Source organism: Hippopotamus amphibius, chromosome 5, assembly GCF_030028045.1.
Source record: "Hippopotamus amphibius kiboko isolate mHipAmp2 chromosome 5, mHipAmp2.hap2, whole genome shotgun sequence".
In the NCBI taxonomy this organism is placed as follows: domain Eukaryota; kingdom Metazoa; phylum Chordata; class Mammalia; order Artiodactyla; family Hippopotamidae; genus Hippopotamus; species Hippopotamus amphibius.
In genome coordinates, this window is record NC_080190.1 from 60,478,298 (window position 1) to 60,505,130 (window position 26,833).

The 26,833-nt window shown below is 41.2% G+C and overlaps 1 protein-coding gene across 1 annotated transcript in view; it reads right to left on the reverse strand.

Annotated features, from left to right (window-relative positions):
- Positions 1 to 250: 250 nt before the first annotated feature.
- Positions 251 to 26,833, reverse strand: part of LRMDA (leucine rich melanocyte differentiation associated) — a 1,013,857-nt gene continuing 987,274 nt past the window's right edge. Inside the window, exon 7 of the mRNA XM_057734349.1 lies at positions 251 to 409. Within this exon, the coding sequence (XP_057590332.1) occupies positions 330 to 409 (80 nt within the window). The 3' untranslated portion in view covers positions 251 to 329. The remainder of the gene's footprint in view (positions 410 to 26,833) is intronic.

The window sequence follows — 26,833 nt, forward strand, 5'->3', positions numbered from 1 at the left end:
TCCCCTGTGAGCGGTAGAGGGGCCAGGCAATCCATCATGGTGTTCATCCTGTCAGCCCTGGTGCTTCGCCACTGCTGTCTGTCACCCTGGTGGATAAGACCTGCTTAAGGGCAATCATGTCAATCTCTATGTGACCACTCAGTCGAAGGCAGAAGGATGATCTTGACAGGCCTGGCAAAGTCAGCAGAAGGTACCAAAAGCTGAAGTCATAGCTTTCCCACAGAAAACCCTGGTGGGCCATTGTCTTTTCATTTAGCTTTTTCTTTATTTTTGCTTTCCCTTTTTTCTTTTACTCTCACGTCACTGGCTAAGGCATATAGAACTTGCCTTCAGAGCTGGTCATCGCGGATAAACCTGTTGCCCTCTGAGTTTTTCCCATAGTAAACATAGCGACACTTCCCCAGGACACCTGCCAAAAAAAGATACACATCATTACAGGTGGCACAAGTAGTACAGCAAGAAAACACAGGTGCTGCAAGGCAGAAATACAACATAATCACAGAGCCCATGGGGAGCAGCAAATGGATTAAGCCCCAGAAGGGAAGGACCCTACTTTCTTGTCCTCAGAGTTGACATTCAAAAAAATGTCACCAGAGTACAGGCTCCTAGGAATAACATTTTTCCTACATGATTTCTCTTCCACATTTTAGAGAATTTCTACTTTGGCCAATTACTTTTTTTTTTTTCTCTTCAATTACTTCTTAAAACAAAGTACCTATATAACCCTCTTCTCTCTGTAAGTTCTCTTAGCAGAATTTCTAAAAATGGAAAATTAAGAGTTTAAAGATGGGTCCAGCCCAAACAAAAGATATAAAACAATCTTCCCAGAATGTGACTCTTTTCAAATCCTTTATCATGAATCAATTTTGTTCATTTCCAGAGAGAACTTTCCAAATCCCAGCAGACATTGAGTACATAATGGATGATTAAGGAAGAATGGTGGTGTTCACAAAATGCCACACGGAAAGTAACAGAGCCTCCGACATTAAACAGCTTCTTCTTACAGGGGTCCTGAACTGCATTCTCGGCTTGGAACGCACTTGATTTTCACCTTTGGTTTTATTTTAAATAATTTTGTGGCTGCATATACAGCTTTCCTGACATTCATGGAGATCATAAGAGGACTTAACTATAAACAATGCCCCTAGAATAAGGTCAAACCTTTCAATCAACTCAGTGTTTATTCTAAATATCCTTAAGAAATCACCTGCCATAGTTATTTTGAAAGGTTTGTAGGATTACTACGAAAACATCAGTTTCTTCAAGAAAATATCTGTGACTACAATTTGCTTTTTGCCACCTTGGGTTTTTTCCTTCTAATTTTAGAAGAACAAACTTCAAATTCAGCTTCATGGAATTGTCTTATTACTAATAGTACTTGAGTCTCTGAAGTGTGCACAACCAGAAAAAAAAGTGTCCATAAAACATAAATTCATAAGCTACAAATCTGTCTGTAAAAATAGCTATCTATATACATGTTTTCCCCCCATTATTCTGATAGTGTGAAACCAACAACCACCATCTACTATTCATTGGGATAAATTAGCACTTGAAATTATCCAGGTTCTTCACATCAGAAGGCCTATGTGGTAAATACTTGGGTCATTGTACAGGACATGTTTCTCCACCACAGATCATATTCTTAAACAGGGATTAAAAATGACTCAGAAACTTTTAAAGCCAAGGCAGATGCAACTTGGTTCAGATGGCTTGGGACAAAGAGGAGAATTGCTGGGGTCACAGAATCTCGGCAAGTTGGCCATAGGGAGAGGATGACATCATTCCATGGCCTCAGAATGGACCTTGGGTGGCTGTCATCACCTCTACTTCCTGCCATGGTCCCTTGAGCAAGTTCACTGTGGACCACTCTTCCCCTCTGGCCATACTTTCTCCTTGGCCCTCAATCCCCAAGTTCTTTTCAGTATTGGTCTGGTGCCTGGAAACATTGAGCTTGGATGAAACCTCCCTGAGACCCTTCTTGGGGTCTAAATTATTGCTTTGGCTATTGGCATTGAGCTGTTCCCTTTATTGTGCCGAATTACGTAGTACCTGGAGTTGTGCTAATACTGTCACCAATGCCAAGACAAGTCTGTGGGCATGGCTGTTAAGGCTGCATTCCAGGAACAGCATCCCCTACAGGCCTGGGTGGGAGTGTCTCAGAAGTCTCTGAAAATCCACAAGGGGCTTCCTTCAACATAACTGATTCCAATAAACCCTCAAGAATCTGGAAGGATGAGGCCGAGGGATGTTAATTTCTTTCTACAGTACCAGGACAGCAGGAATTTTTATAAAAAGAAATGGATAGGGCTGTCAGATATTATAAAGAACATAGTCTTTCTCTTGAGTAAAAGAACGAAAGGCAGATACACACACACACACACACACACACACACACACACACGCACAACTCCAGCGGATGCATTTGCTCCAGGAAATTCTCCAGCGCATTTGGGATTGAATTTCCTTTCTCTGCGCTCTCTCTGTGGTAAACCTCAACTACAGACCTTGCTTAGTCAAGATACAACTGGACAGCAAGTGCCCTTCTAGAAACAGGCTGGATATTCCTGAATGTGGGCCGTAATGTGGAGGGAGGTGATGTGTTCTGAGCCACGCTCCTCAGCTCTTCTTTCTGGTCGGCATTGATAAAAGTCCTTTTTAAGGCCTGCCCTGTTCCTTTGGGCCTGGAAGCAAGACTGTTTACAGACACCCCGGTGAGAGAGGGCTGTTTGATGAATGCAGGAGACTGTGGCAACGTGTCAGAGATTGGAAAATGAGGCAAGGACATGAGGTATTAATATTGTCAATGATCTCTTGACGGGAAAACAGATACCGCGCTCACCCTCAGATTTAAATAGACGTCAAGTGCATTAATGACAAGAGGACCGACTTCAAACAAAGGGGCTATGTGGTGGGGAGCAGAGCTAGTCTCTGGCCTGGCAACAACCTGACCTGAAAAGACACTGTCAGGGCTCGAGACAGGCCCAGGATTGTGTGCGGTGACAGAAAACAGAGATGCTGACAGAGATACCAGAGCCATATTATGCCAAGGATATTCTAACACTGTCTGTTGCTCTAATGAAAGCTGACATCACTCCCTAGCACTTGGGGTCTTCTTTGCCTGCTCCCGCAGAACACTTCTCCCCAGACATCACTACAAAACTCGCTGCCACGGCCAAGTTCCTGGCAGCCCTGTTCTGTCAGAGCGCTGGGGTCACGAGGCCGGAGGATGACCTCAGTCAATCTAAATTTGGGCTCTGCAGGAGGACCACACTCATCCCTCCCAATATCCCGGCTACTTGAGGTGATCAGGTGTGAGGAGCTGTCACCTTGAATAAAATCCGGAAAGGGAAGGCAGTCTGCGGACTCCTCCAGGAAGGCGTGGGGACAGCCTGGCAGCTGACAATGAAATCCAGCTGCTGCTGCTCCCCAGGGGAGAAAGGTGGTCCAGCCAGCGACAGTTAAAGTCGGATGAGATTTTTGAACTTGAACCACCTACGACTGCTTAAATTAAGCAAGTGGTTGCCTCTGTTGAGATGCCTACGTGAGCTCACAGCTGGGAAGGGATTACCCCCCACATGGGGCTTTTGTGATTAATAAATAAATAAGTAAATGACATGAACAAGGGAGAAAAAAAAAAAGCCCAGTCCCATGTGCAGCCGTAAGACTTCATTTATTGTGAAGGTTATTTGTAAACTAATAGGAGCTGCTCATAAATGAAGGGACGTGGCGGCTGCATTCCTCTCCCCGCCGGCCTTCCCTCCCCCATCATGGCAACTGCCATAAACTGTGAAAATTACAGAGGAAACTGTTTGCTTGCAAAGAACATTTTGATGGGGAGGAGCTCCGGGAACCCACTGGTGGTGACTCGGTAGGCGGTGGTTTCTGCGTACATCTGCAATGCATTCACTTGTTTGTATCTCCTCGAACTCGAAACGTCTTGGGACTAGAAGGGGAATAACACGTTTAACGGCGTGTGTAGTGTTTTTAATTAAAATATCTGGCTTTGGCCATAATAAATGAAGCAGGCTTGCTGTGCATCAGGCCAATGTGTAGCTGTTTGTGTGGGGGTTTCTTTTGGGGGGCCCTGAAAAAATGACAGTGCCCTGTCTCCTTGGGAATCCTCTCCTGCCAAATGAGACTCCTAATTTTTCTGAGGTAGCCAGCTCTGCCATTGCTGTAAACTCTTACAACTACAGTTATGGAAAAACCATATTGGGAAGAATCTGTTTTAAAGAGGTTCTTTATCTTTTAAGTGTTTCCCCCCACTGAAATGGGTGTTCTAATGATGCAGGTTAAGCTATGGCCTTGGGGCTGCCTGCAGAGGGGTGGGACTCAGCCTCTCTTCTTGAATATGCTGCTGTGACAGTGGCCAGGCCAGTGCTGAGGAAAATCCTGAGTGTCCTGGGAAGGACATCTTTACACGCCCACGCAAAGCCCAGCAAACACCCCAGGACTCTGACCTCCTGCATGGCCTCAGCCTACCATCTACTTAGTAATGGGAGGTGGGGGAAGACCTGTATTTAAATCCAGCTCTGCCCCTAACAGTTAAGTGACCCTGTGCACATAGCTTTCCCTACTGGGCTGGTTTCCCCATTTGTAAGATGAGGGCAAGGGGCCAGATATCCCAGAGGTCCACCATAGTTCTGAAATAGATGATTTAGCATTTCTGAATGTTTCCCTTATGAAGATAAGGATGCCAGGTTCCATATTGCCTGATGTAGGAGGCAGAGCCAATGGTCAGTTAATCAAAATTTGACTTGGACCAAGTCAGCTCTTGAAACCCATCCAGCCCATATTCCCATAATATACAGAAGGGGATCTTTGCTGGACCTCAAAATCCCCAAGGAAAGAATTTTCATTAACTTTCCTGCAGCCTGTATTTCATACCCAGAGCTGGGAAGCGCTTACCGCTAATTAGCCCACATCCCCCAGCTCTGACATAAGCTCGGGTCTCCTAACTCTATATTCAACAGAACTAAAGACTAAATATCAGAGTAAGTGGTGTACCATTCATATTTTAGCTGTGAAAGAATAATATCTTTACTCATACAAATGCAAAAACTTATCTGATGATGGAATACGGGGTTGCGCCAACAAATTCATATTTGTAAAATAGAGGAAGTACAGCATCGATTTTATTATCACTATTAATGTTAGTTTCGGTAATCATTGTTTTAAATGCTATTATCAAACAGGTTTGTAAGCGTAACTGTGTAATGACAAACAGATTTTAATCACTAGCACCTTCCAATCAGTGCCACAAAACAGGCAACGGAGAGAGGGCTCTTCGCAGGACTCCTGTTCTCCAATCTGTAGGAGTAAAGCAAGGAACTAGCCTCTTCACGGCCCCTGAAGAGTGATGACAGTGTTGTGAAGATGTGGGTGGGCCCAGTGACAGAGTTGGAAAGCGTGCTGCGAGAGTCTTTCTGGTCCATTACAGGAGGTTCTGTGTGACACTACACAAACCATTAACATGTCACCGGTATAATAATCCCTCCTTCCCGATTTCTAATACTCAGTGCTTCAAACAGTACTTAGTACCAAGGAGGTGTTCAATAAATATTTGAATAAATTAATACCATTAAAATTACCTGTACACAATTTAAACAGAATCCACAAAGTGAGGAACTTCAATCGTTAAACGCTCACACTTTAACTTCCGTTAAGACAACAGGCATTTGAAACGTCTTAAAAACATACACAGCTTAAATATTTGCCTTACTAAAGAAGAGGGCAAAGGAACAGAAGGCCGCAGCCTCAGTTCCTCAACGCTGGTGTTGCTTTTACGCTCACCACTTCCCTCCCACAAAAACAAAGCAATCATGACGTCTGGTTGGAAAGAGAGCAGTGGCCTGAACCTTATCATCCAGCCTTAAGAGCTGTAAACATCATACAGGGGAAAGGACATTCCCCAGAAAGCACATTCCTCGCTCTTTGTTCTGTGCGGGTCCTGAGTAAACTGGGAACTGGGAAGGAATAAACACCCATGTTTTATGATCTTGAGAAGTGGCTGGAGCAACACCCTGAGGTCAGCCTGTGTGATGGACTATCAGCTCTGCCGTGGACATCGCACAGGATTTAGCAGAGCCTGCAGAATTACAGGCTCCTAGCATGACATCCTCCTTCAGCGTAAGCTGCTTAAACACTAAGGCAAAATGAAAAAAAGAGAGATTTTAAAATAGTCTTAAGGGAAGGAGTTGCTCGGAAGCAGTTTGTGGGGAAGGACAAAGTCCATCCTCCATGGGGGGGGGGGTGGCGCACATTTTCCTTTCATTTGCACATCCATCTTGGAAGATTTAGGTTGGAAATGAAACAGGGAAAGGCTGTCCACCTGACCCACGGGGCCGGGTAGAGAAGACAAAGAAAGTGAGACTTCCTCCCAAGCCAGCTGAGCGTGATTTCAGGCAAGTGTCTCAGCTTATAATCTGCATCGTGGCTGGGAATGCGGTGCCATGGTCACGCAACGCTTGCTAAACCCCAAAATGTCGATAAGGGCTCCTGCTGTCTTCTCTGTGGACTGGTGGGCATGGCGTCCTTGTAAGTACTGCAGTGACCACCTCAAACAGCGCTGCTCAAGGGAGGTCGCCTAGTCCTTCTAATGAGTGCAAGCTTTTGAACTCTTCTCCTTTAGTATATAAAATAACCCCAGGAGGGGTATTCTCACCCTGCTCTGCTCACCCTGATATTTTGCAATGGTGGACATCTGAATTCTGCCATTTTGACCCCAAGGATGCTTTGGCCTCAGGCTTATGAATATAAAACATAAACTAGTCTGGTACGTTTTCTTTCAGAAAGCATTAATTATGCAGAGCAAAGTACAGTTTGCCAATTTAATTCCTTAATTTTTAAATTCAAAGTTAAACCATATTCTATTTTTAATATTTTTGTTTCTCTTTTACTGAGTTTATTTTCAATGGGATCAGTTCTTTTCCATGTAATTTTTTTACATTAAGGTGAAATTCCTCCATCAGCTTTTGGCAAATATCAAATTTTACCGGTTATATCTTTTAAATCTCTTTAAGCCATTTATTTTCACAAGGTTACATTTCCTTAAGTAAAATTTTACAGATCTAAATTGTGACAGGAAGACTTGAGTCCTCTGCTGAAGTTTAGACAACACATTTTATTGGGTGTCGTTTTCGTTCACTTCAGTTTTATTTTGTTTTCATTATTCCTACAAAGGCTAATTCCTTCTCGTGAATTTTGTGCAGTTTTCAATACACCGACAAGATATAAATCTTTGGTCACGTTTTCATCCACAGTAAATTGCATTATGTGCAGGTTTAGTTACTGTCAGTTGTAAATGGTAGTTTCTATTTATTTTTAGCACCAAGAGTACGCAGGACAAATGTTAAGTACTCTGGGTGTGTGAAGAGGAACTAAACTGTGGGTTATGATACACTGCTTTTTACCACGAAACATTCAAAAAAACACAGTAGGGGCCACCTAATCCGAGGTTTGGATGCATCTATATCCTGAAAGAAAGCTGACACAAATGCCAGGCACCATATCCCTTTGAGAAAAGGACACTTGGCCCCAATGTTCAGCCCCCTCCAGCGAGGCCTGATGGAAGGTTAAACTTTCCACTGAGAGAGAACAGATTATACAGCCTCCTTAGACAAATGCTGGGCCTTGTCAAGTCTCACCCGTGTGTTTGTAAGGAAGAAAAAAGGAGGGGAAGGAGACCAGTCAGCAGGGAAAGTATCTTGGCAAAATCTCTACTGAAGGTGAGAGGAATGCAAGGCTGAGAAGCCAGCCTCTCAGCCCAGGGAGGCTGCGGGAACAGTCACGTGAGCGGCAGACAAGTTGACATGTGACAAGTCGGAGCCTGTGGAAAATGCACTCCGGGCTCCCAGCGTAGCTGAATGAGGCTTGTCATTTTAGAAGAAGAGAAGAGGATTAAAAAAAAAAAAAAAAACAACCCACAATGCAGGGCCAGTCTGTCCCTCACGTAACCTGTTAGTGGGAAATGTGAAATCGGGTGCAAGTCCCAGAGATAATTGCACCTTTGAGCAGATGCCTGGTAACCAGATCCACTGTCCCAGTGCGAGCCCAGGCATCTGAGCTCCAGTCGCACATGCTGTGGCCCTACCCAGACCTGACCCGGCCATTCAGTGTTCTCTCTACATTGAGGAAATATTAAGCTGACAGATTTAAAAGTTATCTGGCAGCGGATGTTTCCATGATGTGAATCCTGGAAAGGAAACAGTCAACATGCTTCTCCTCAGATGTCAATGCTTTTTAAATTATTTTGTATCAGGGCTCCTTTGGGTAGGCAGAGACAGATGGGAAAGAATCCCAGGTCTGAGGGTGGGCTCCCTTGCTCCCTTTTTCGAACATCAGTAATTACCTCGACACATGCTATATTTCAATCAAAGAGGAACATGTAAATATCAGCGCTCAAATGCCATTGAGTAAATATTTCCATGCACCCACAACATGTCCCCTTCAAAAAACCAAACCGAAACAAAACAAAAACAAAAAACCAACCAACAACCCACCCCTGCTAAATCTTCTTAGCACTCCAAATTTGGGGTTTTATTCTCAGGTTACGTTTTTTTGTGTGCCATTTCAGAAGGAAGCCAGAAACAGTTTTCTCTCCGACTTCCTAAACAATGATTTACTTCTACACTCCTATGATACTTTATTATTTTGCTGTACTTCCTAGTAAGCTTGAACGCAGATTAGGAAATTTTTCTTTGAAAGTATTTCTTTAAATGTATTGAAGAATTTTCACTGGGACAGAATTTAAAGGTCTTCATGTTCAGTAAAGGAGGAAGGGGAGTTCCCCAAAGTCACAGTACCAGATCAGACACGATACAACTACAATGCTATCTGTTTTTTCTTGCTTGTGGGATGTTAGCTCCCCAGCCAGGGATTGAACCGTGCTCCCTTTAGTGGGGGCGTGGGGTCCTAGCCACTGGACCCCCAGGGATGTCCCAGCAATGCTTGCTAGTCCGAATCCCTCTGAATTATAGGACGCCGCCCTCAGGACAGGAGAATGTCAAAGATCCACAGCCTGACTTAGGCTGACTCCTGCCTATTCCACCCCCCCCCCCCCCCCCCCCCCCGCTGGAGAAACTTGAATCTTCAAAGCCAGGTTGGTGTGAGTGTGTCCCCTCCCCCCCACCTCCCTATTCTAAGTGGAGTTTAATGGATCTGTGATGGGCTGGATTCCAAAGTGCACAGCAAGATGGGATGCAAATGCTGCTCACCGATGGACATCCCATAAACCAGGCTGTCAGTCAAAATGGACAGTGGTCTAATGGTACCGCTTCACTTTTATTTCTTAAGTTTTTGACCGAGGAACTCAGAAATGTTTCAGACAGGAGAGGGAAAAGAAAAAAATTTCACCCTTTCACCACCTCTGCCATTCCCACCATTATCTCCACATTCATCGTTTCGACCTTTCACGTGAGGTTGGGAGCACGGCCACTAGAGGGCAGCATGAATTTAGGAAAAACAGCTGCTTTCTTTAAAAAAATAAAGGATGGCAATGGTTCAGGGAGGGCCATTAAAGTCACACTGTGCTTTTGGTCACCAATTATAGGTTCTGTAATGATCAATATGTCATGTTTGCTCAATCTGTGCTGAAGGCTTTCTGGGAATGGGGCTGCCAGATCCCCTCCCACTCTTGACCCCCCCCTTTGTGGATGCCTCTGATCTCGATTTCAGGGACTAATTTTCTTTACCATCAATTGCTCTAATTAATCTTCCAGGCTCAGGGTTGGGGATATTTGCATATCACCTATATAAATGTAAAGAAGCATGCAAAGATAAGCAGAGATAGATTCCCACATTTCTTAGAAAAAAATCATTTTTATCAGGGAAGACCAAAAAGGAAACATGCCACTCAATGGCATAGAGTTACAAATCACCATCTAATAGTGAAAAAAGTAAAAAAACATAAAAATTAAATAAAAAACCAGGTCAATGAAACATACAAAAAGTAAGCACACTCCTTCCACGCAAATCCTGGCTGCCTTCCACCCAGCCGTTGTCTTCCCTCTAGAGTATCTGCTCAGGTTAATCAGAAAAGACAGGTAAATAAATTTAGGAGCTTGGGATTTACATACATACACCACTATATATAAAATAGATGACCAACAAGGACCTACTGAATAGCACAGGGAACTCTACTCAATATTCTGTAATAACCTATATGGGAAAAGAATCTGAAAAAGAACAGATGGATATATGTGTATAACTGATCCACTTTGTTGTACACCTGAAACTAACACAACATTGTAAATCAACTACACTCCAATAAAAATTAAGAAAAAGAAAAAAGAAAAGAGAGGTAGAAGCTACTCAAAAATAAAATCATAATTCCAGCTTCTGTTTGATTATCATGTGGTCTGCCCATCACTGGTCTCTGGCCCATGGGCTAGTGATTATTTTCATACCTAGAACAACAAATGACCACCTCCCTTTAGGAGAAAAGAGGTATTCATGGGTTTCCAGGGATTTCAAACATATCATTAATTTCGAAACAGCAATAAAGGTATGATATTCTAGGGATTGGCATTTTAAAGTAGAATTTTCTGTAATTCAAATAAATGAGTGGATTCCATTAGAGAAGGGAGTAAACAAAAATTGGATCTACTGGACTAGAGGCAAGTGGAGTCCAGGTGTGACTCTCCAAGTCAGCAGAGAGCCCGCTCACATGGGCAGTGAAGCAAATGTAAAACAGCTCTCACGCTTTCTTCCCTGAGACTTTACTAATGTAACAGTCATGGGATTGACTAGCCACTAGGGAAATGTTGGGTTCCAGTTAATTAATTAAATTATCTCATTAACTCGTGGTTCACTAGAAACCTTTTTTGAGTTTTCTCTCACACATGAAACACTATGCAAAACCAAATTCAATTTCACTGTCTTACTAGGTACCTCATGGTGACCACCCATGAGGATTTTTTTAAGGATTTATAGTGAGGATGATACAGTTCAGAGGTTTCACTAGGGTGGGAAGACTGCTCATTGAACATTTCTCAAGGTCTTAAGACATCTTTTCTATAGGAGCTCCCACAAGGGCAGAGATGACGGCTCTTCATCCATGCTTCATGAGGCCTGGGGCATGGAGATACTCAGTAGATTGCTTCTTATTGTGGAATAGATGAAAGGATCTCAGGATACTTCTTCTGAACCCCAGAGTTTGCTACACATTCCTGGACACTGACAGGTGGAAGAACTGCATGGCTTGTCCCCAGGAACGTGATTCTCCAACTTTCCCCTGCACTCAGATCACCTGGAAGGCTTATTAAAGCAGAGATTTCTGAGCCCCACCCCAAAGTTTCTGGTTTAGTAGGTCTGAGTTGGGGCCAAGAATTTGCATTTTTGCTGGTTCCCTGGTGGCAGTGATGCTGCAGATTAGGGGACCACATTTTAAGAAGCAATGTTCTAGGACAACCTAAAAGGGCCCCTTTTCCCCTTTTTAAAAAGTAAAACCCTTGACATTAGCTTTTCTTCTTGTAGAATCAAGACCACGCAAATTCAGAGATAAATATTTGATTGATTGAGATTCCTAGTTTATCGCGTTTTAGTAAATGGAGGTTTTACTGTTTTCCTAATAACAGAGTCTGAAAACAAACACAATTACGTAAAGTAATAATGATGATGATGATGGATTGCTCCAGCCCTTTACTATACAACAAAAAACATGAACGTTTCAATTTAAGTGCTGTGCAGATTACATTAACAGAAGAAAAGAAGAAAAGAGTTTTTTGGATAAGTAGATTGGAACTGAACCTACAAACCATAATTTATGAAGTATAAGAAAAAAAAACTTGTAGAAAAAATTTCCCAGAAAGTCTTTAGCCTCTCTCTAAAATGACAAAATCTTATATGAACAAATGTGAGCAGCGGGGGTCCTCCTGCAGAGCTTGAATGGGAATTTTGGCTTTGCTCTCAAGCAGAAATTTGCTTTTGGGTTTCAGGTCTGTTCCTATTAGAAAGCTCACATCAAAAGGGGGAAAAGCATCCACAGTTCTGTCTGGTTCTTCAGGCTAAAATTTCTCAAGAGAGTCATTGAAAATAAAGACAAGTTGCTTTTTTTTCTTTTTCATTCTTCAAGCTGCAAAAAAGAACCTCTCAAATAAAATTAAGCAGACCCAGTAACAACTGGGTTTGTCATAATTCAAACTGCAAGAATTGAGGAAAAGACCTTCCTTCTTGGGCCCATTAGTCCAGCCTCCATCTGCCCTTCATTACAATCCAAAAAACTTTTCCTGTACTGATATTACTATAATCTTTCCTAATTCCAGGACACTCTAAATTGCTTTCTCCAAAAGGAAAACAAAAGGAATCCGCTGATATATGATCTAACAGAAAGTAGTTTGCATTCCAAAAAAATAACAAATAAAATAACCGAAAGTATGTCATTACAGAGAGCACAGCATAATTCTTGGGCACTAGCAATTCTCATTGCAAAACGCCAAAATATTTTTCATTAATTCCTGATCTTCAACTCCCCATCGTCTAACCTGCTTTGAAAAAAAGCACATATATATATACACACATATATGTGTGTCTGTATATATATATATATGCTAATGCCAAAGAAAGAAACTATAGGTTAAGTAACAATTAATAGCAGAAAGCAGTTTATAAGAGCAATATGGACCTCTTGTACATTTTTCTTGCCCGAAATAAAGACAAAGTAAACAATAGAAGAGCATATTATAAGGGCCTTCATTAGGGTCAGCCTCATTAAAACTTAATGAAGGCACCAGAGTTTCTCTAGCAATATTAAGAGGGATATACTTCTTGCCTATCAATGGAATAGCCTGGGTCAGAGAGACATTGCTGACAGTGGGTGGTATCAGGTGTTATCTGTCTCTGGAATATACCACTTTGTTGGCTTGGAATAGTACCCCTTTTATTTGGCTGGCTTGAGTTTGTCAGGATTCACCCTGTGGTGAGTTAACATGCCTCCATATTGAAAAAAAAATTGCCCATGGGCTGGTGTAAGCCTCCCACCTAATAGAATACATCTGGCTCTGACAGTTTGATGCCCAGCTCTGAGCCACATTCAGCAACACAAATTAACAGCGTAGACATTGCCCACGCTGAGCAGGAAGTAATAACCTGCTACCTGCTACTTGGCCAAAATCTCATTATAAGCCATTACGGTAATTGAGGGCCCAGGCTCTGTGGATATTAGACTCCCTGAGCGCCAGTCGTTAGTTTTAGCAGAAGAAAGACTCTGAATGGACGGGGGAAGGGGGTGGTGTGGCCGACAGAGTAGAAACTGTGCTTTGGACCATAGCGTCATTCCATCTCCAGGCTACACTGTGACTCTGGGAGATTCGGGAGCATCTCTCTTCTGCCCTGAAGCCCACATGACCTCTCCTGGGGGGCTCAGGACTCCACGAAGATGATGTAATTCTTGGTAGGCCTCCAACAATTCTATACAAATACAATTTGGTTTAAATGAATATTGGGGACAGTCACAAAGGGAAGAAGAGGGCAAAAGAAGTCACAATGCTCCATGAGCCAGAAGTGTAGAAGTGGGGGCAGGGAGAGGCCAAGGGGCACTCCACCATCCTCCCTAGAAGATGGTGCTCTCTAGAATCACTGCATGTATATGAGCTTCCATCCCTCTGCAGCTGGCCAAGCCAACTCCTTTCCCCATACGGCCTGCCCTCTCAGTCTCTGTCCAGGATTGGGCAGCTATGGATGAAGTGGTGTGGGCCTGAGAGAGGGAAACAGGGCAGGAGTCCAATGGGTCAATCACGCAGCGGATCAATCAACCTGATTTTCGGTACCATGAGGATGGCTCTGGTAACATGACAGCTTTCCATAAATGTTTCTTGGTAAGAGTTATACAGGGCTAGGTGGAGGAGTAATTGAAAATATAATAAACTGTTTCCAGAAATCCCTTCTTATCCTTCTACATACCAATCCCCCCACCCCCCCACCCCACCACACACACAGCACCACCTCCACCACCACCACCACCACCACCACCACCAATAAGAACCAAATCCTCCAATCATGGGAGTGAGTTTATTCAAGGTTTTACCTAATGTACAACAAAACTCCTGAGTGCCATGTCTTCTCCAGAAACCACTGGAAACCTTGTTAAAAACCTTCCTGGGCATCAGAAGTTTCCATTTCATCCTACTCCAGGTCTCAATTAAAGGCTGCCTGGCCTTGGAATTTTGAAACAATTAGTATCAGGGAGAAAATAAGCCCCATGGTGGGGGAAGGAACATGTTGCTGAGGGTGAGGATATCTGCGAGAGTCAAGTCCACCTTCTAAACACCCTGAGACCACCTTCCTGTCACAGCCACGCCAGCCTCATTATTTGTCTGCACCCAGAGGGTTAAGTACAGGCTGTAGCCTAGAAAATGGCTTCTGTTGGTACAAGGGAGGCCTTCCCTATAACTAGATCCTTCAGGAAAAAACAAATTAATCAACAGCGAGCTGAAGTGGGTTTAATGATTGCATTCTGCATACAATCAGCTTTTCCCTTTTCAAGGGCCATCAATATGTCAAGGGAAGACATATCTGAAGGATATAGCTCTTAACATCAAGGTTATCTATTCTCCACAAGGCTCCCACTCCTTCCCGGGCTGATACTCCACGCTGCCTGTGTCTAACATTTTCATCAACTCTGCAATCAATCAAGGTAATAATGTTGTGCAAAAAATCAATTAACAACGCAATTAAACTTTCCTTATTATCTCAAAGGGCTGAAATAATACCTAAAGGGAAGATAGACTCACTGAACGCAGACATCCATAATCCAATGTGAAAGTGAATTATGAGATTGGACAGATGCAGGCATGTGCTGGTGCTGTTATTTTCCAGGGGTTATATCTCATCGTGGCAGTGTATCAGTCAGCCCCAATCCCAGACCCTAAAATTCCAAATTACTTTTAAGAAATATATGATGTGCGATATCCATTTCATATCCTCTTTTAGAGATAACCCCCTCCCCTCCAAAAATTGAACGGCCATATTATTCAAAGACAAAATGATCTTTCAACAAGAACATAAAATATAAAAGCTATAATAACATTTACATCTGTATAGCACACATCTCTGTAAATGCAGGTCATCTATTATACATAATCTGCAGCTCCTAAGAGGCTCAGGATGTGGCACAACATTTAAAACCCAAATGCTTAAATGTGCAAACTCCTATGGGATGGCCGTGGCTTCCCCCCAGAGGAGGTCTCACCCACGCCTGCCTATACACACACATACACACACGCAGGTAGAAGCATTGGGAACAAATGGAAGTATTACTCATTTAAAATGAGAATGACTATATTATTTAGCAATTACACTCAACTTGCCTTGAAACACTGTCCTTAGGAATTGAGCATTTACAGTACATAAAAAAAGAAACGACTATTAACCTTTTGCTGCAGCGGGCACTGTGAGATGCTTGAGATTTCACACTGAAATGAGATACAAAGTAGAAGAGAAGGGGTTCCCTGACATTTGCAGAGCTGCTTTTAAGCTGTTCAGGACCCATGTGAGATGGTCTCACACCAACAGAAGGTGGCCTAGAGACAGAAGGAGAAACAACAACCAGAGGAGGAAAGGTTCATGAAACCAACATCAACGCATAAGCTGGCAAACAATATAGGCTGGATAGACAAGATCCTACTGCACAGCACAGGGGACTAAATATATTCAATATCCTATGATAAAAAATAATGGAAAAGAATACATAAAAAAAAGAATGTATGTATATGTAGAACTGAATCACTTCGCTGCATAGCAGTAATGAACACAACATTGTAAATCAACTATACTTCAATAAAAAATTAATTAATTAAAAAAAAAAAGCCAGCAAACAAAAGTACTGATTCAAGATGAACAGCATTTGAACACTCTCTTGACTCCCAGAAGTGAAATACGATGACACAGGGTAAGTATAAACAAATCCCAAATGTGAACACCCAACAAAAATCATGTCCCTCCACTAGTCCTTCTCCATCATGGCACCAGAGGCTTCCCTGTGGCAGAGTTTGAGGATCTTGCAGTTTATAGGAAAGCCTAGGAGATTCCTGGAAATGTACAAGCCAGGTGAACTGATCTAGAAAGGAACACTTCCAAATTTGGGCCTCAGAGCATTATCCGAATAAGAGAGGCTTTCCCTGTGTTTCACATATGTTGCTACATGAGCTCTAGGTTTTGATAACAGACAGCTACTCTCCTAGCAGCGTGGGTTTCCACATATACCACCTGGAGTTATGCAGGTATTGTTTTAAAATACTGTTGCTCAACAATGAATTCCTTTTTGCAAGTTACTCACTTGTATCAAGGATCTATCTTCTTAAGCAAACTTCCCTCCCATTTTCAGCACAGCAAGAAGGCAGGATAGAGCCCCAAGTGTGGATTTCAAATGAACAATAAAACAAGACAAATATACACAAACTCATTCTGTAATTTCTTAAGGAAAATAAGGAAGCAACTCACAATGTACTTTTGGGTACAGAATTTTAACAGAGAAGTTGAACAGGTTAGTGGATCCTGCCATTCCAGTCCCAACCTTAAGGAACATAATTAATATGTTTTCATTTTCAATGACTATATTGTGTGTGTGTCAACTGGAACTGCTCCTGCTGTGTATTTGATTCCACTGACGATGGGGTGGGTTGGATTTTAAATGATGTGTGAGCACTTCTGTTCTTTCCGTGCTCTGGTTTATGTGTTATTCATGACTTGCATTACAGACATGGCTGATACACAGATGTAAATGTTATTAAATCTTTTGTATTTTAGAGGCTTTGTGAAAGCCTTCTTTGTTTTCAAATAATTCTCTTAACCACCAAAAATAACCAGAAATACATGACAATGTCTTGGGAATTTTTTTTCCACTGAATTTTCTAATGAAGAGATTTTTCTCCCCTCTACTGCTATTTTTTTTTTTCATCAAAATAAAAATGTACGGATAAGTTGGCAGAAGGAAGGGTTACATCTTTATAGTAACCAGCCAAGAACCAATTCACGTGTGTGTACGCACAAGTGCGTATTTCATGTGCATGAGGGCACGTGGTACTTGCATATGTACTGCTGTACGTGTGCCCTATGTGTTTTGCTGTGAATTGTGTTGTACATGTTGTGTGGGTCCTTGTTGTGTGTGTGTATCTCCTACACGAGTGTGCTGTGTGTACACATGGTGTGTGTATTGGTGTGAATATGTTGACATTGTTATGCTAAATTAGAACTCAGCGTCACCCAATTCTTGATTACCTGCCAAAGATGTAGTCACCTCACTGCATTTTGGTCTGTGACATAATGTTAGTCTGTTTTCATTTTGCTCCAGCCTCTTCACATTTCTCGGGATTTCAACAGAAATGTGGCAGAGGATAAGCCTCTTCATACAGACAGCACTTAATCAGTCTGTGCCTCTTACTGGCTCACTTTTCTTTATTGATTTTAAATTTAAACAATGCTCTGAGGCTGAACAATGCACCTCCACAAATACAGCTGACTTGACGGAAGGAGGTCAGGAAAGACGGAGATGTAGTATATTTCAGTCCTGAGATCAGCAGCCCGACTTCGATGGGCTCAAAGAGGAGAGGTGGCTCGGGCCATCCTCAGGGCCGTGGAAATCTCAGATTCCTCAAGTATTTGGAAACACAAGAAAGGGCATATAAACTCCGGAAAGTGTGGTGGAGTCTGAAGGTCAGGTTCTAGCTCCTGGGTTGTAGTAACTGTCCTACGCATGTCAATTTCTGCGCCTTAGCCTCTCAGCATCTGGAGAAAACGCTCTCTAAAGGCTATTTCTATCCCAATGAATATAACACCGATTTTCACCTAAGCAGCCTTTCTATGCTGCGCATAGCTCATATAAGTGACACAGGGATGTAGACCTTTTTTACATGCCCCTCTCTTTGTTTCCTTCCCTCCTAGAATATCAACAATCCTCATAAACCCTCTTGCCTTTCTTGGGGTTTTAATTCCAGAATCAAAATATAACTGTCCTCTCTTAGAAGCCTGTCAACATCTTTTTTTACACCTTCTCTAAGAAACAACTAGTTCTCTGATCCACTAATTTACATTATTTCAATCACAATGAAATATAGCTTCATCACTTCAAGCTCTATTTTACTTAAAATAGACACAAAATATTTTACTTAAAAAAATAGACATTAAAAAATAGACCAACTGAATAAATGTCTAATGGAATTGCAGGCAACACAGGTAAGTGGGGAAGCCCTATGTGCCAGGCACAATCAATGAAACCCAAAATAAAGAAGAAAAGGAAGGAAAAGGAGAGGTTCTTTCTATATCTGAATAACTAATAGGCCAGAAAGGGAAATAACATGTCAGATAAAGATAATTACAATAAAATTTGCCATAATAATGTTATCTACAAAATATTATACAAACAACAAGAACAAAAAAGATTAGTGATGAGGTGAGTGAGCAGAAGGCATTAAAAAAGGGGGCATTTTCTCTGTACATATTTCTCTTTTTAGTCATGTTAAGACACAAATATAACAGTTGTTATAACAAGTTAAACAATACAGAGGTATATTTAAAAACAATAATTACTCCTTTCAAGATTTCCATGAATGTTTAATGGAGAGTGACTCCCAGGATATACTGCTGTAGAGATACAGATACAGATGTAGATGAGGTATATTTGGCTAAGTGAAAATGTAAGAAGTAAAAATGTGCATAAACTTAGTTACTTTGGGGTAAGAAAGAAGTAAAATAAGATTAAAAAATAAACACATCTTCACATGTGCTTTGCAAAAAGAAACATAGAAAGGATAAAGCATAGACTACTAAGGATATGTGTGGTAGATGAGTGAGAGTAGGGGAGAGGGTATTGGGATGGGACTTCTCTGGCTATATCTCTTTATATTCATACATTTTGCATACTCAAAAATAAAATAAATCAAAAAGGATGGAAAAAACAAACCCTAAAACTGGATACAAACAGAAAAAAATGAACCTACCCATATACCAAATTGATAATATAATGACACAGAAAAAGAAATTAAAGAAATTTTGGAACACAGCACTTCAACTACACACCTGAGTGACATGTATCCCAAGTACACCACCACCACCAACAAAAACTGCAAAGAAATCTTGAGCTTTACTTAGCAACCTTATTGTTGTTAGTGGTATTGTTGTTACAATTCTCAAATTATTTTGTATATACTGTAGGATAGAGGCAATGGGCAAATATATTGAAATGAATGGGAGTTAAGAGTTTTCACTGTGAGAGAAGGGAAACCAACAAAGAATGAGAGAAGATGTAGTAGAAAGCATAATGGTCCCCAGTATGTCCACATGCTAATCCCCAGAACCTGTGAATATGATACTTTACATGGTAAAAGGGACTTTGCAGAAGTGATTAAGGGTGCAGACCTAGAAGGCAGACATTCTGTTCTTTCTGGGTGGGCTCAATATAATCACATGAGCCCTTAAGCGGGAGAAACTTTACAGGCTGTGGTCAGAGAGGGAGATGTAACTATGGAAGAATGATTGGAGAGAGGCAACACTACTGGCTTTGAAAGTGGAAGGCGGGGCAGGAGGAGGAAGGTGGAGGGAGGAGGAAAAGAAGGAAGGGGGAAGGGGGAGGAGGAGAAGGAGAAGGAAGAGGGAAGGGGGAGAAGGAGGAAGAGGAGAAGAAGAAGACGGAGATGAAGAAGGCAACTCCATGAATTTAAATTGGAGGGATGTATAGGAAATCATAATTTAAAATTATGCATGTATAATTGTGTGTGTGCACACATTTGTGGAGGGCATCTAGCATCTGGATACTAGTTTCCAAAAAGTATTTTCCACCAAAAATAACCAGGGTTTCTTAAAGAAATGGCTAATTCGGGTTGTGAAATGTACAAGTGAGCCTGGAACATCTTGTTCCAGAAAGCAGGGAAAGAATACAGTCCGTGGCTTGAAGAGGCTCTCTCTGGTCCAATTTGGCACTATTTGAATATCAAAGAGAAATGACAGTAATTAACTTGCCACATTGAATTAAAAAAATTTAAATCCAGAATGATACTTAAACACATAAACAAGTAAGCACAACAGAAGAGAGCAAGCTCTTATTTAAAGAACCTCAGCTGTTTAACGTAGAAAGAATGACAAAATCAGAAAAATCGCCATACTCCAATGTAGAAATTCAGGCAAGTATTATCAATGGATGCTACAACTACTGGTGAAAGTTTTTTGAGGAAGAAAATATTCCCGCAGCCTCAGATCACAACTGTTTAGGTTACTTATTAGTTATAAAGGGGAACATACACCTTTACATGACATCGATATAGTGATAACCATTAACTAACGCTCAATCTCAGCATTTACTGTAAAAGAGATCATTAAATATCACATGCCTCTCAACATGACAAAATATTCTCAACATCACCTATACTTGCCAAAATGTTAAACCTAAAGCAAATTATGAGAGTACAATCAGAAAAATCTGGAATGCAGGACATTCTACAGTGAAACTGACTCAGGCTCTTAAAAAAACTGCATGTCATGAAAACCAGGAAGTGTGGGAGGTATGTTCTAGATCACTGATTCTTCAGTTTCAGAATCACCTTCATCAGAATCACCCGGAGAACTTGCTGTAACACAGATTGCTGGGGCTGCCCCCAGAGTTTCTCATTTCTCATTTAGTTTGGGTGGGACTCCAGTATTTTCATTTCTGACAAGTTTCCTAGTGATCTTGATGCTGCTGATCTGGGAGTTTACTCTTAAGAACCACTGCGCTAGATTAAAAAAGAAAGGCTTAACCAAATGCAAACTTCGATTGGATACTAGATTAACACAGAAAGAGTTATTAGAGACATCACTGGAAACATTGAGGAAATTTAACCATGGACTGTATCAGGTAATAGTTTTGAATTAATTGTGGGAAGACATTCGGGAACCTTTTTGATGTGGGCCGAGCGATGGGATTCTTGAGCAGTGGAGGAGCTGAGGGTGCAGGGCGTGGAGACTAATATCACCCTGTTTGGTCCTGAGGGATGGCTGGTTAGCCAAAGACGGGTAAGATTCCTCAGAGGAGGAACAACCTAAGACAGGCACAGCCGCAGAGGGGCCAACAGGGGTGGTGCATAGAACCTTCCTTATATCACCGTGTTTGGCCCTGGAGGATGACTGGTTAGCCAGAGACGGGTAAGAGTCCTCAAGGGAGGAACAACCTAAGACAGGCACAGTCGCAGAGGGGCCAACACGGGTGGGGCACAGACCCCTAATATCTGAGAGAGGTCTCCTGCCCCCAGGGCTGTTTTGCTCTCCACCCCCAGCTCAAATCCACACCTGCTCAACTCGGACCCAGGAAGTAAACAAAGATAATTGCCTCAATCATGTGAGGCCTTTGACTGTTTATGAGTGTAACCTGAGAATGTTAGCCCACGAACTCAATAAAAGCAGCCTGGGATGAGTCAGCGGGGCTCTTGATCCGAGAGGTCTTGAGCCCCCCGGTCCCATCTTTCTCTTCAGTCTGTGTCTGTGTCTTCTTCAAGCTTGCGGCACCCGTCACTCGCCTCGAGTCGCCGAGCTGGTCTCGGCAATTAATGTTAATTTTTGTAGCATTTTGTTATTTTGCAAGAAAAGATTCTTATTTTAGAAGATGCATGCTGAAGTATTTAGGGATTAAGTACGATGATGTCTGTAATTTATATAAATATCTCATAAAAACATGTGTATACGCTTGCAGACTCATAGGTACACATACAGAGAAACAAATGTGGCAAAATATTAACAATAAGTTTAGGTAAAGAATATATATGTTCAACATACTAGTCTTTTGACTTGTTTGTAGATTTGAAAATGTTCACAGTAATCATTTTGGAGGAAAAGACTTACTTACCTTGGTATATGACATTTGAAATTATACAGTAATGACTGCGGGAATAATTTTTAAATCTGTGCTAACTTTCTTTGCCTGCTCTTCTGATTTTATTAGGTGACCTATTAAAGCATCTCAAGCTAGCATTGATTGAGACCCTTTCAGGCCAATGTGTGTTTTCCACAAATAGTGCTCTGCTGTTCAAAACAAAATACCTGAGAGTGAAGCATTATCAGTCCCTCCCACTCCAATCCCATCACTCTGTTTTCCTCTTTGAGTACACGCACACACGTGCATGCACACATCCACACCCACACACAGAGTCCACATATACAATCCATCATTCTTCCATTCCTTCCTTCAAAAAAATGTATAAGGTCCATGTTTAATTTGCATTACAACATGCCTGCCTAATAAAGGTATGCATTTAATTAGTTCCTGAGTCATGCTTTCTTCCATTGTACAATTAGTTACTGAGATCCTACTATGTGCCAGTTAGTGTTCTCATAGATGGTGATACAGCAGTGGATATAGTCTCAGCTCATGGACACTACAACCCAGTGGTGGAAGGAAGGCAATAATAGACAAAATTTAAAAATAAATAACTCATAGGTTTTCCTACGTGGCGCAGTGGTTGAGAATCTGCCTTCCAATGCAGGAGACACAGGTTCGATCCCTGCTCCAGGAAGATCCCACATGCCGTGGAGCAACTAAGCCAGTGTGCCACAACTACTGAGCCTGCGCTTTAGAGCCCGTGAGCCACAACTATTGAGCCCATGTGCTGCAACTACTGAAGCCCATGCACATAGAGCCCATGTTCCACAACAAGAGAAGCCATGGCAAGGAGGAGCCCACGCACCACAACGAAGAGTAGCCCCCGCTCACCACACCTCAGAAGAAAGCCCACGCACAGCAAAAAAGACCCAACACAGCCAATAAAATAAATAAATAAATAAATTTTAAAAATAAATAAATAAATAACATAATTTTAGATATAAATATAACAAAGGTGATAAATCTAGAATGAAGGTAGTAAAGAGGAAAAGGACAGAACTAAGAAACAGAATACCTTGGTGCTAGCTCTGTATTCCAGGCTTGAGAATTCTGGCAGGTCACATGACTTATGTGAACCTCAACTTCCATGTTTAGAATAGGAGTAATCCTTGCCTATGTAACCCTCACCCCCAGTGAGGAACCTCAGCTACTGAATAATATGAATTATCATTGCCAAATGATAACATGTCTTGGATATGCCTTGACAATCTGTCATAATTGTTATAAGAATGAGCCATCTTATAACTGTCCTACTACTATATTAGTAAGGATTATACAAGCTGCTATAACAAACAACTCCCACACTTTCAGTGGTCTAACACAATGGAAGTTTATCTTCCTTACAGGAAGTTTCCTCCAGGAAGCTTCCACCATGTGTGATTCTTGTGGTTTTGCCATCTCCTACCAAGTCCAGTTACATGCATCAGTCCCACTGGAGAAAAAGTGAAGGAGGCACAGCTATTCTTCAAAAGCCTTGGTTATAAGATGACACCATCACTTCCATTAACACTGCTTTGGCTAAAACACACTCATTTAACCGTATCTAACTGCAAAGGAGACTGAAATGAAGTCTAGCTTTGTAGTCCCCAAACAGGAAAAAAGCATGTATTTTAGTGAGCAAAAAGCAACCTTTGCTACTATGACCAAAATGGTTTTTCCCTTCCACATTCTTCCTTAATATGAAATAATGTCGTATGTTAAAGGGAATAGAAAGGGTAATTTTATAATCATTTAAATATTTGTTATGAGCCAACTATGTTCCAGGCACAATATACTGATGTTTTCACCTGTACAGCAAAGCACAGCACCTATCAACAGAGCCTGACACACAATCGGCATTTCAGTATGTATTCAAGGTTAATGAACGAATGTATATCCACCAGATTCCCAGCTCCATGGGAGCAGGAAATCTGATCTGTCTAATGCAGTCTTTTGAGGGCCTAGCACTGTGCTCAGCATACAGGGAACAATAAGTATATGCTAAGCATTTATGTTTTGAAACCTAAAGTTATATTTTGTTCCCCAAATTGAGCATATGCATTGACAGCATACTCTTGGAGCAAAATTTTTTATGACACATTGAGTCATGTTAAAATAATTCCCAGCCATCCATGCTTTACCTAAACACGCACACACACTTAAATAACTGACAACTCCACAGAGCCATTATAGCTATGTTTTAGCACCAAAGAGTAACAAGCAAATCAAGTAGACAGCATCTATTTTTAAAATGGAAATCACAATAGGTGCCTTTAACTGAAAATTAATAACAAGAGAGCACTAACTTCCAAAGAGCCTCCATTAATTAATTAAAACAATGAGTTTGCGACCTCCTGGATGACAGTGAAATGTTCCAGGAGACCAACGTGGCTGTGGAAAGGCAACAAAAACAGTTGCACCACAGTAACAACAAACGTGAACTCGGGTCTTATAAGGCAGAGATCTAGACACAGTTAACCTAAATTTCCCTCAGGCAGAATTAGTGGCTCCTTCTTTGTTCTCCCTGTGTGCTATTTATTATACAACAAACACCCATATCTCACTGCATCATAACCCACCTTCTCATTGTTATTTCCCACTTCAGTGTAATTTACTTCAACTTGGAGATACTCAGGGGTACTTTCTTATTCATCTTTGAAACCACAATCTCTATCACAGGTCCTAGAATTTAAAATGTGGTTAAAATGTTTGCTAAATGAATGAATACACGAATGTATGAATGAGCAAGTGAGCCAGACCTTCTCTTTAACAAAGAATAATACCAATTCTAAACACATTTTTCTAGAAAATTGAAGCAAACACTTTCCAATTTATTAGTTGAATTAGAATTATATGAGAAAATAAAACTACAGAACACTATTCCTTGTGAACATGCAATAAAATCTATAATATGTGTATGTATATATAATAATATATCATGGCCCAGTATGGTTTATCCTAGAAATGCAAGGTTAGTTCAATATTCAAAAATAAATATAACATCATATCAACAGATTGATAAAAAAGTAATCATTTCAACTGATGCAGAAAAAAAAACTGACAAAATTTAACATTCATTTACTTACAATAAAAACTTTCAAAAACATAGGAATAAATGGGAAATTCCTCAGCCTCATAAGGGTCAACTACAAAAAACCCATAGTTAACATAATATTGAATATTGAAAGACTTCCCTTCCATCAGGAATAAGATGGGATACCCACTGACACTCCTGCTATTCAATTCACATATTCACAGTCTTCTCAGCCTGAGTGACCCATGCCCAGGTGCTGTAGGCACATGTAGTATGATATCTAGCAATTGACTCTTGGATATTAAAGACAGGTAAAGTCCTTAACAGCTGCAGCACAGAGGAGAGGAGACCCTTCCTCTTACTGGAGAAGCACTAGACAGATTCCCAAGGGCAGGAAGTACTTGGGACACACTGAGCAGCACTGTGTTGGGTGATTATGATGGAGTCAGCTTAAGGATTTTCTTTCTAACACTAAGAGGAACATCATAACAAAATTTCTGCCCCAGCCATGGAATAATAAGTCCTTAGCCCATCTAATCATTAACATAAAAAAGTGAATTCTTAGTTCCGAGTGTTGTTTTTGTACAATTGTCTTCTGCAACAAGGCATGTTCCTGGACATGAAGACAGATTGTTCCCCAGAAACATAGCCCATTCTGAAGAGCTGCCATAGACCTTCACAGCATCAATTATTTATTTGATCACCTTCTATGTGCAAGACACTATATCACGTAGTCTAAAACACATCATCTTGTATAATCTCCATGACGACTAGGTATGTTTCATTATCCCCAGTCCACAGAAGAAGAGAGACTTAGAAAGAGTAAAGAATGTATTAAAAGAGACACAAATATTATAAGGAAAAGATACAATTAGTATTTACTTCTTCTGACTACAAATGCAGCGCTCTTTCCATTATAACAAAGATCACTTTAGGGATTGATGCATCAAAGAAGAATGAAAAGAGCGGTGTTTCTGTCACTTTGGGCTTTTTCAAAAAGTTTTATGTTTCATTTCATGATAGAACTTTCAAAATGAATTTTCCAGTTATAGAGACAGCTTGTCCTTTACAACATGAATTTTCAATGGAAAGACATTTTATGGAAAAAATTGTAGCAGATCTCTTGCCCTCAATCTTTCTCCTCCTCCTCCTCCTCCTCACCATCATCAGAGCTAACTTCACTGAGCTTCCTATGTGTAGGCACTATGATCAGCATTTTACATGGATTATGTCGTCACCTGATCTTCTAAACAACCCTGTGAGATAACTAGTATCATTTTTTTTTTGCTCCCCCTCCTCCCTTTTTTTTTTTTTTACAGATTGCCTATAAGATGGATCTAAACAGAATTCAAATCTGTGAGTTCTTAAGGGACTTTGTGTTCTCCTTGAAGCCCACCAAACTGGTATACAATGTAGTTCATAAAAATCCTTATCCATGGGTTTCATTCTCTCTCCATACATCCCTCAGTGTGCACCTATATCACAACACATGATTTCACTTGATGGTTCCTATCCATTGCAAGAAAGAACAGTTTTAAAAAGAATTGAAAATGTTCCCCAAATTCAATTGCTCTGATATTCTTTCTGCATTCAAGCTGGAAATGAGTCTCCTGAGACCTTTTAATGGTACCGTCCTTGTCTTTTGTTCTGGGGAGCCTGTCCATTGACAAACATAGACCTTCTCATTGCACGTCTGTTACTCGTAGGACAAGAAGAAAGCTCAAAAGTAACATGTGTGGTATATACTCCTGATCTTCCTGGAAACTAACTGTTCATCTTCCCTTGACCCGTCAGTCCCTACGCTTGACCTCAAAGACATTCTCTTTGAAAAATAATGAAAATCCAGTCAACAAAATCAAACCTAATGGCCCAAGTCTTGTCACCTCTGAGGTTACCCAAAATACTGTAGAAAGGGTAGCCTCAGAAGTGAGTGCCCTGTTTTCCATGTGAGATGACAAAGCCTCCCAGACACTTAGCATGCT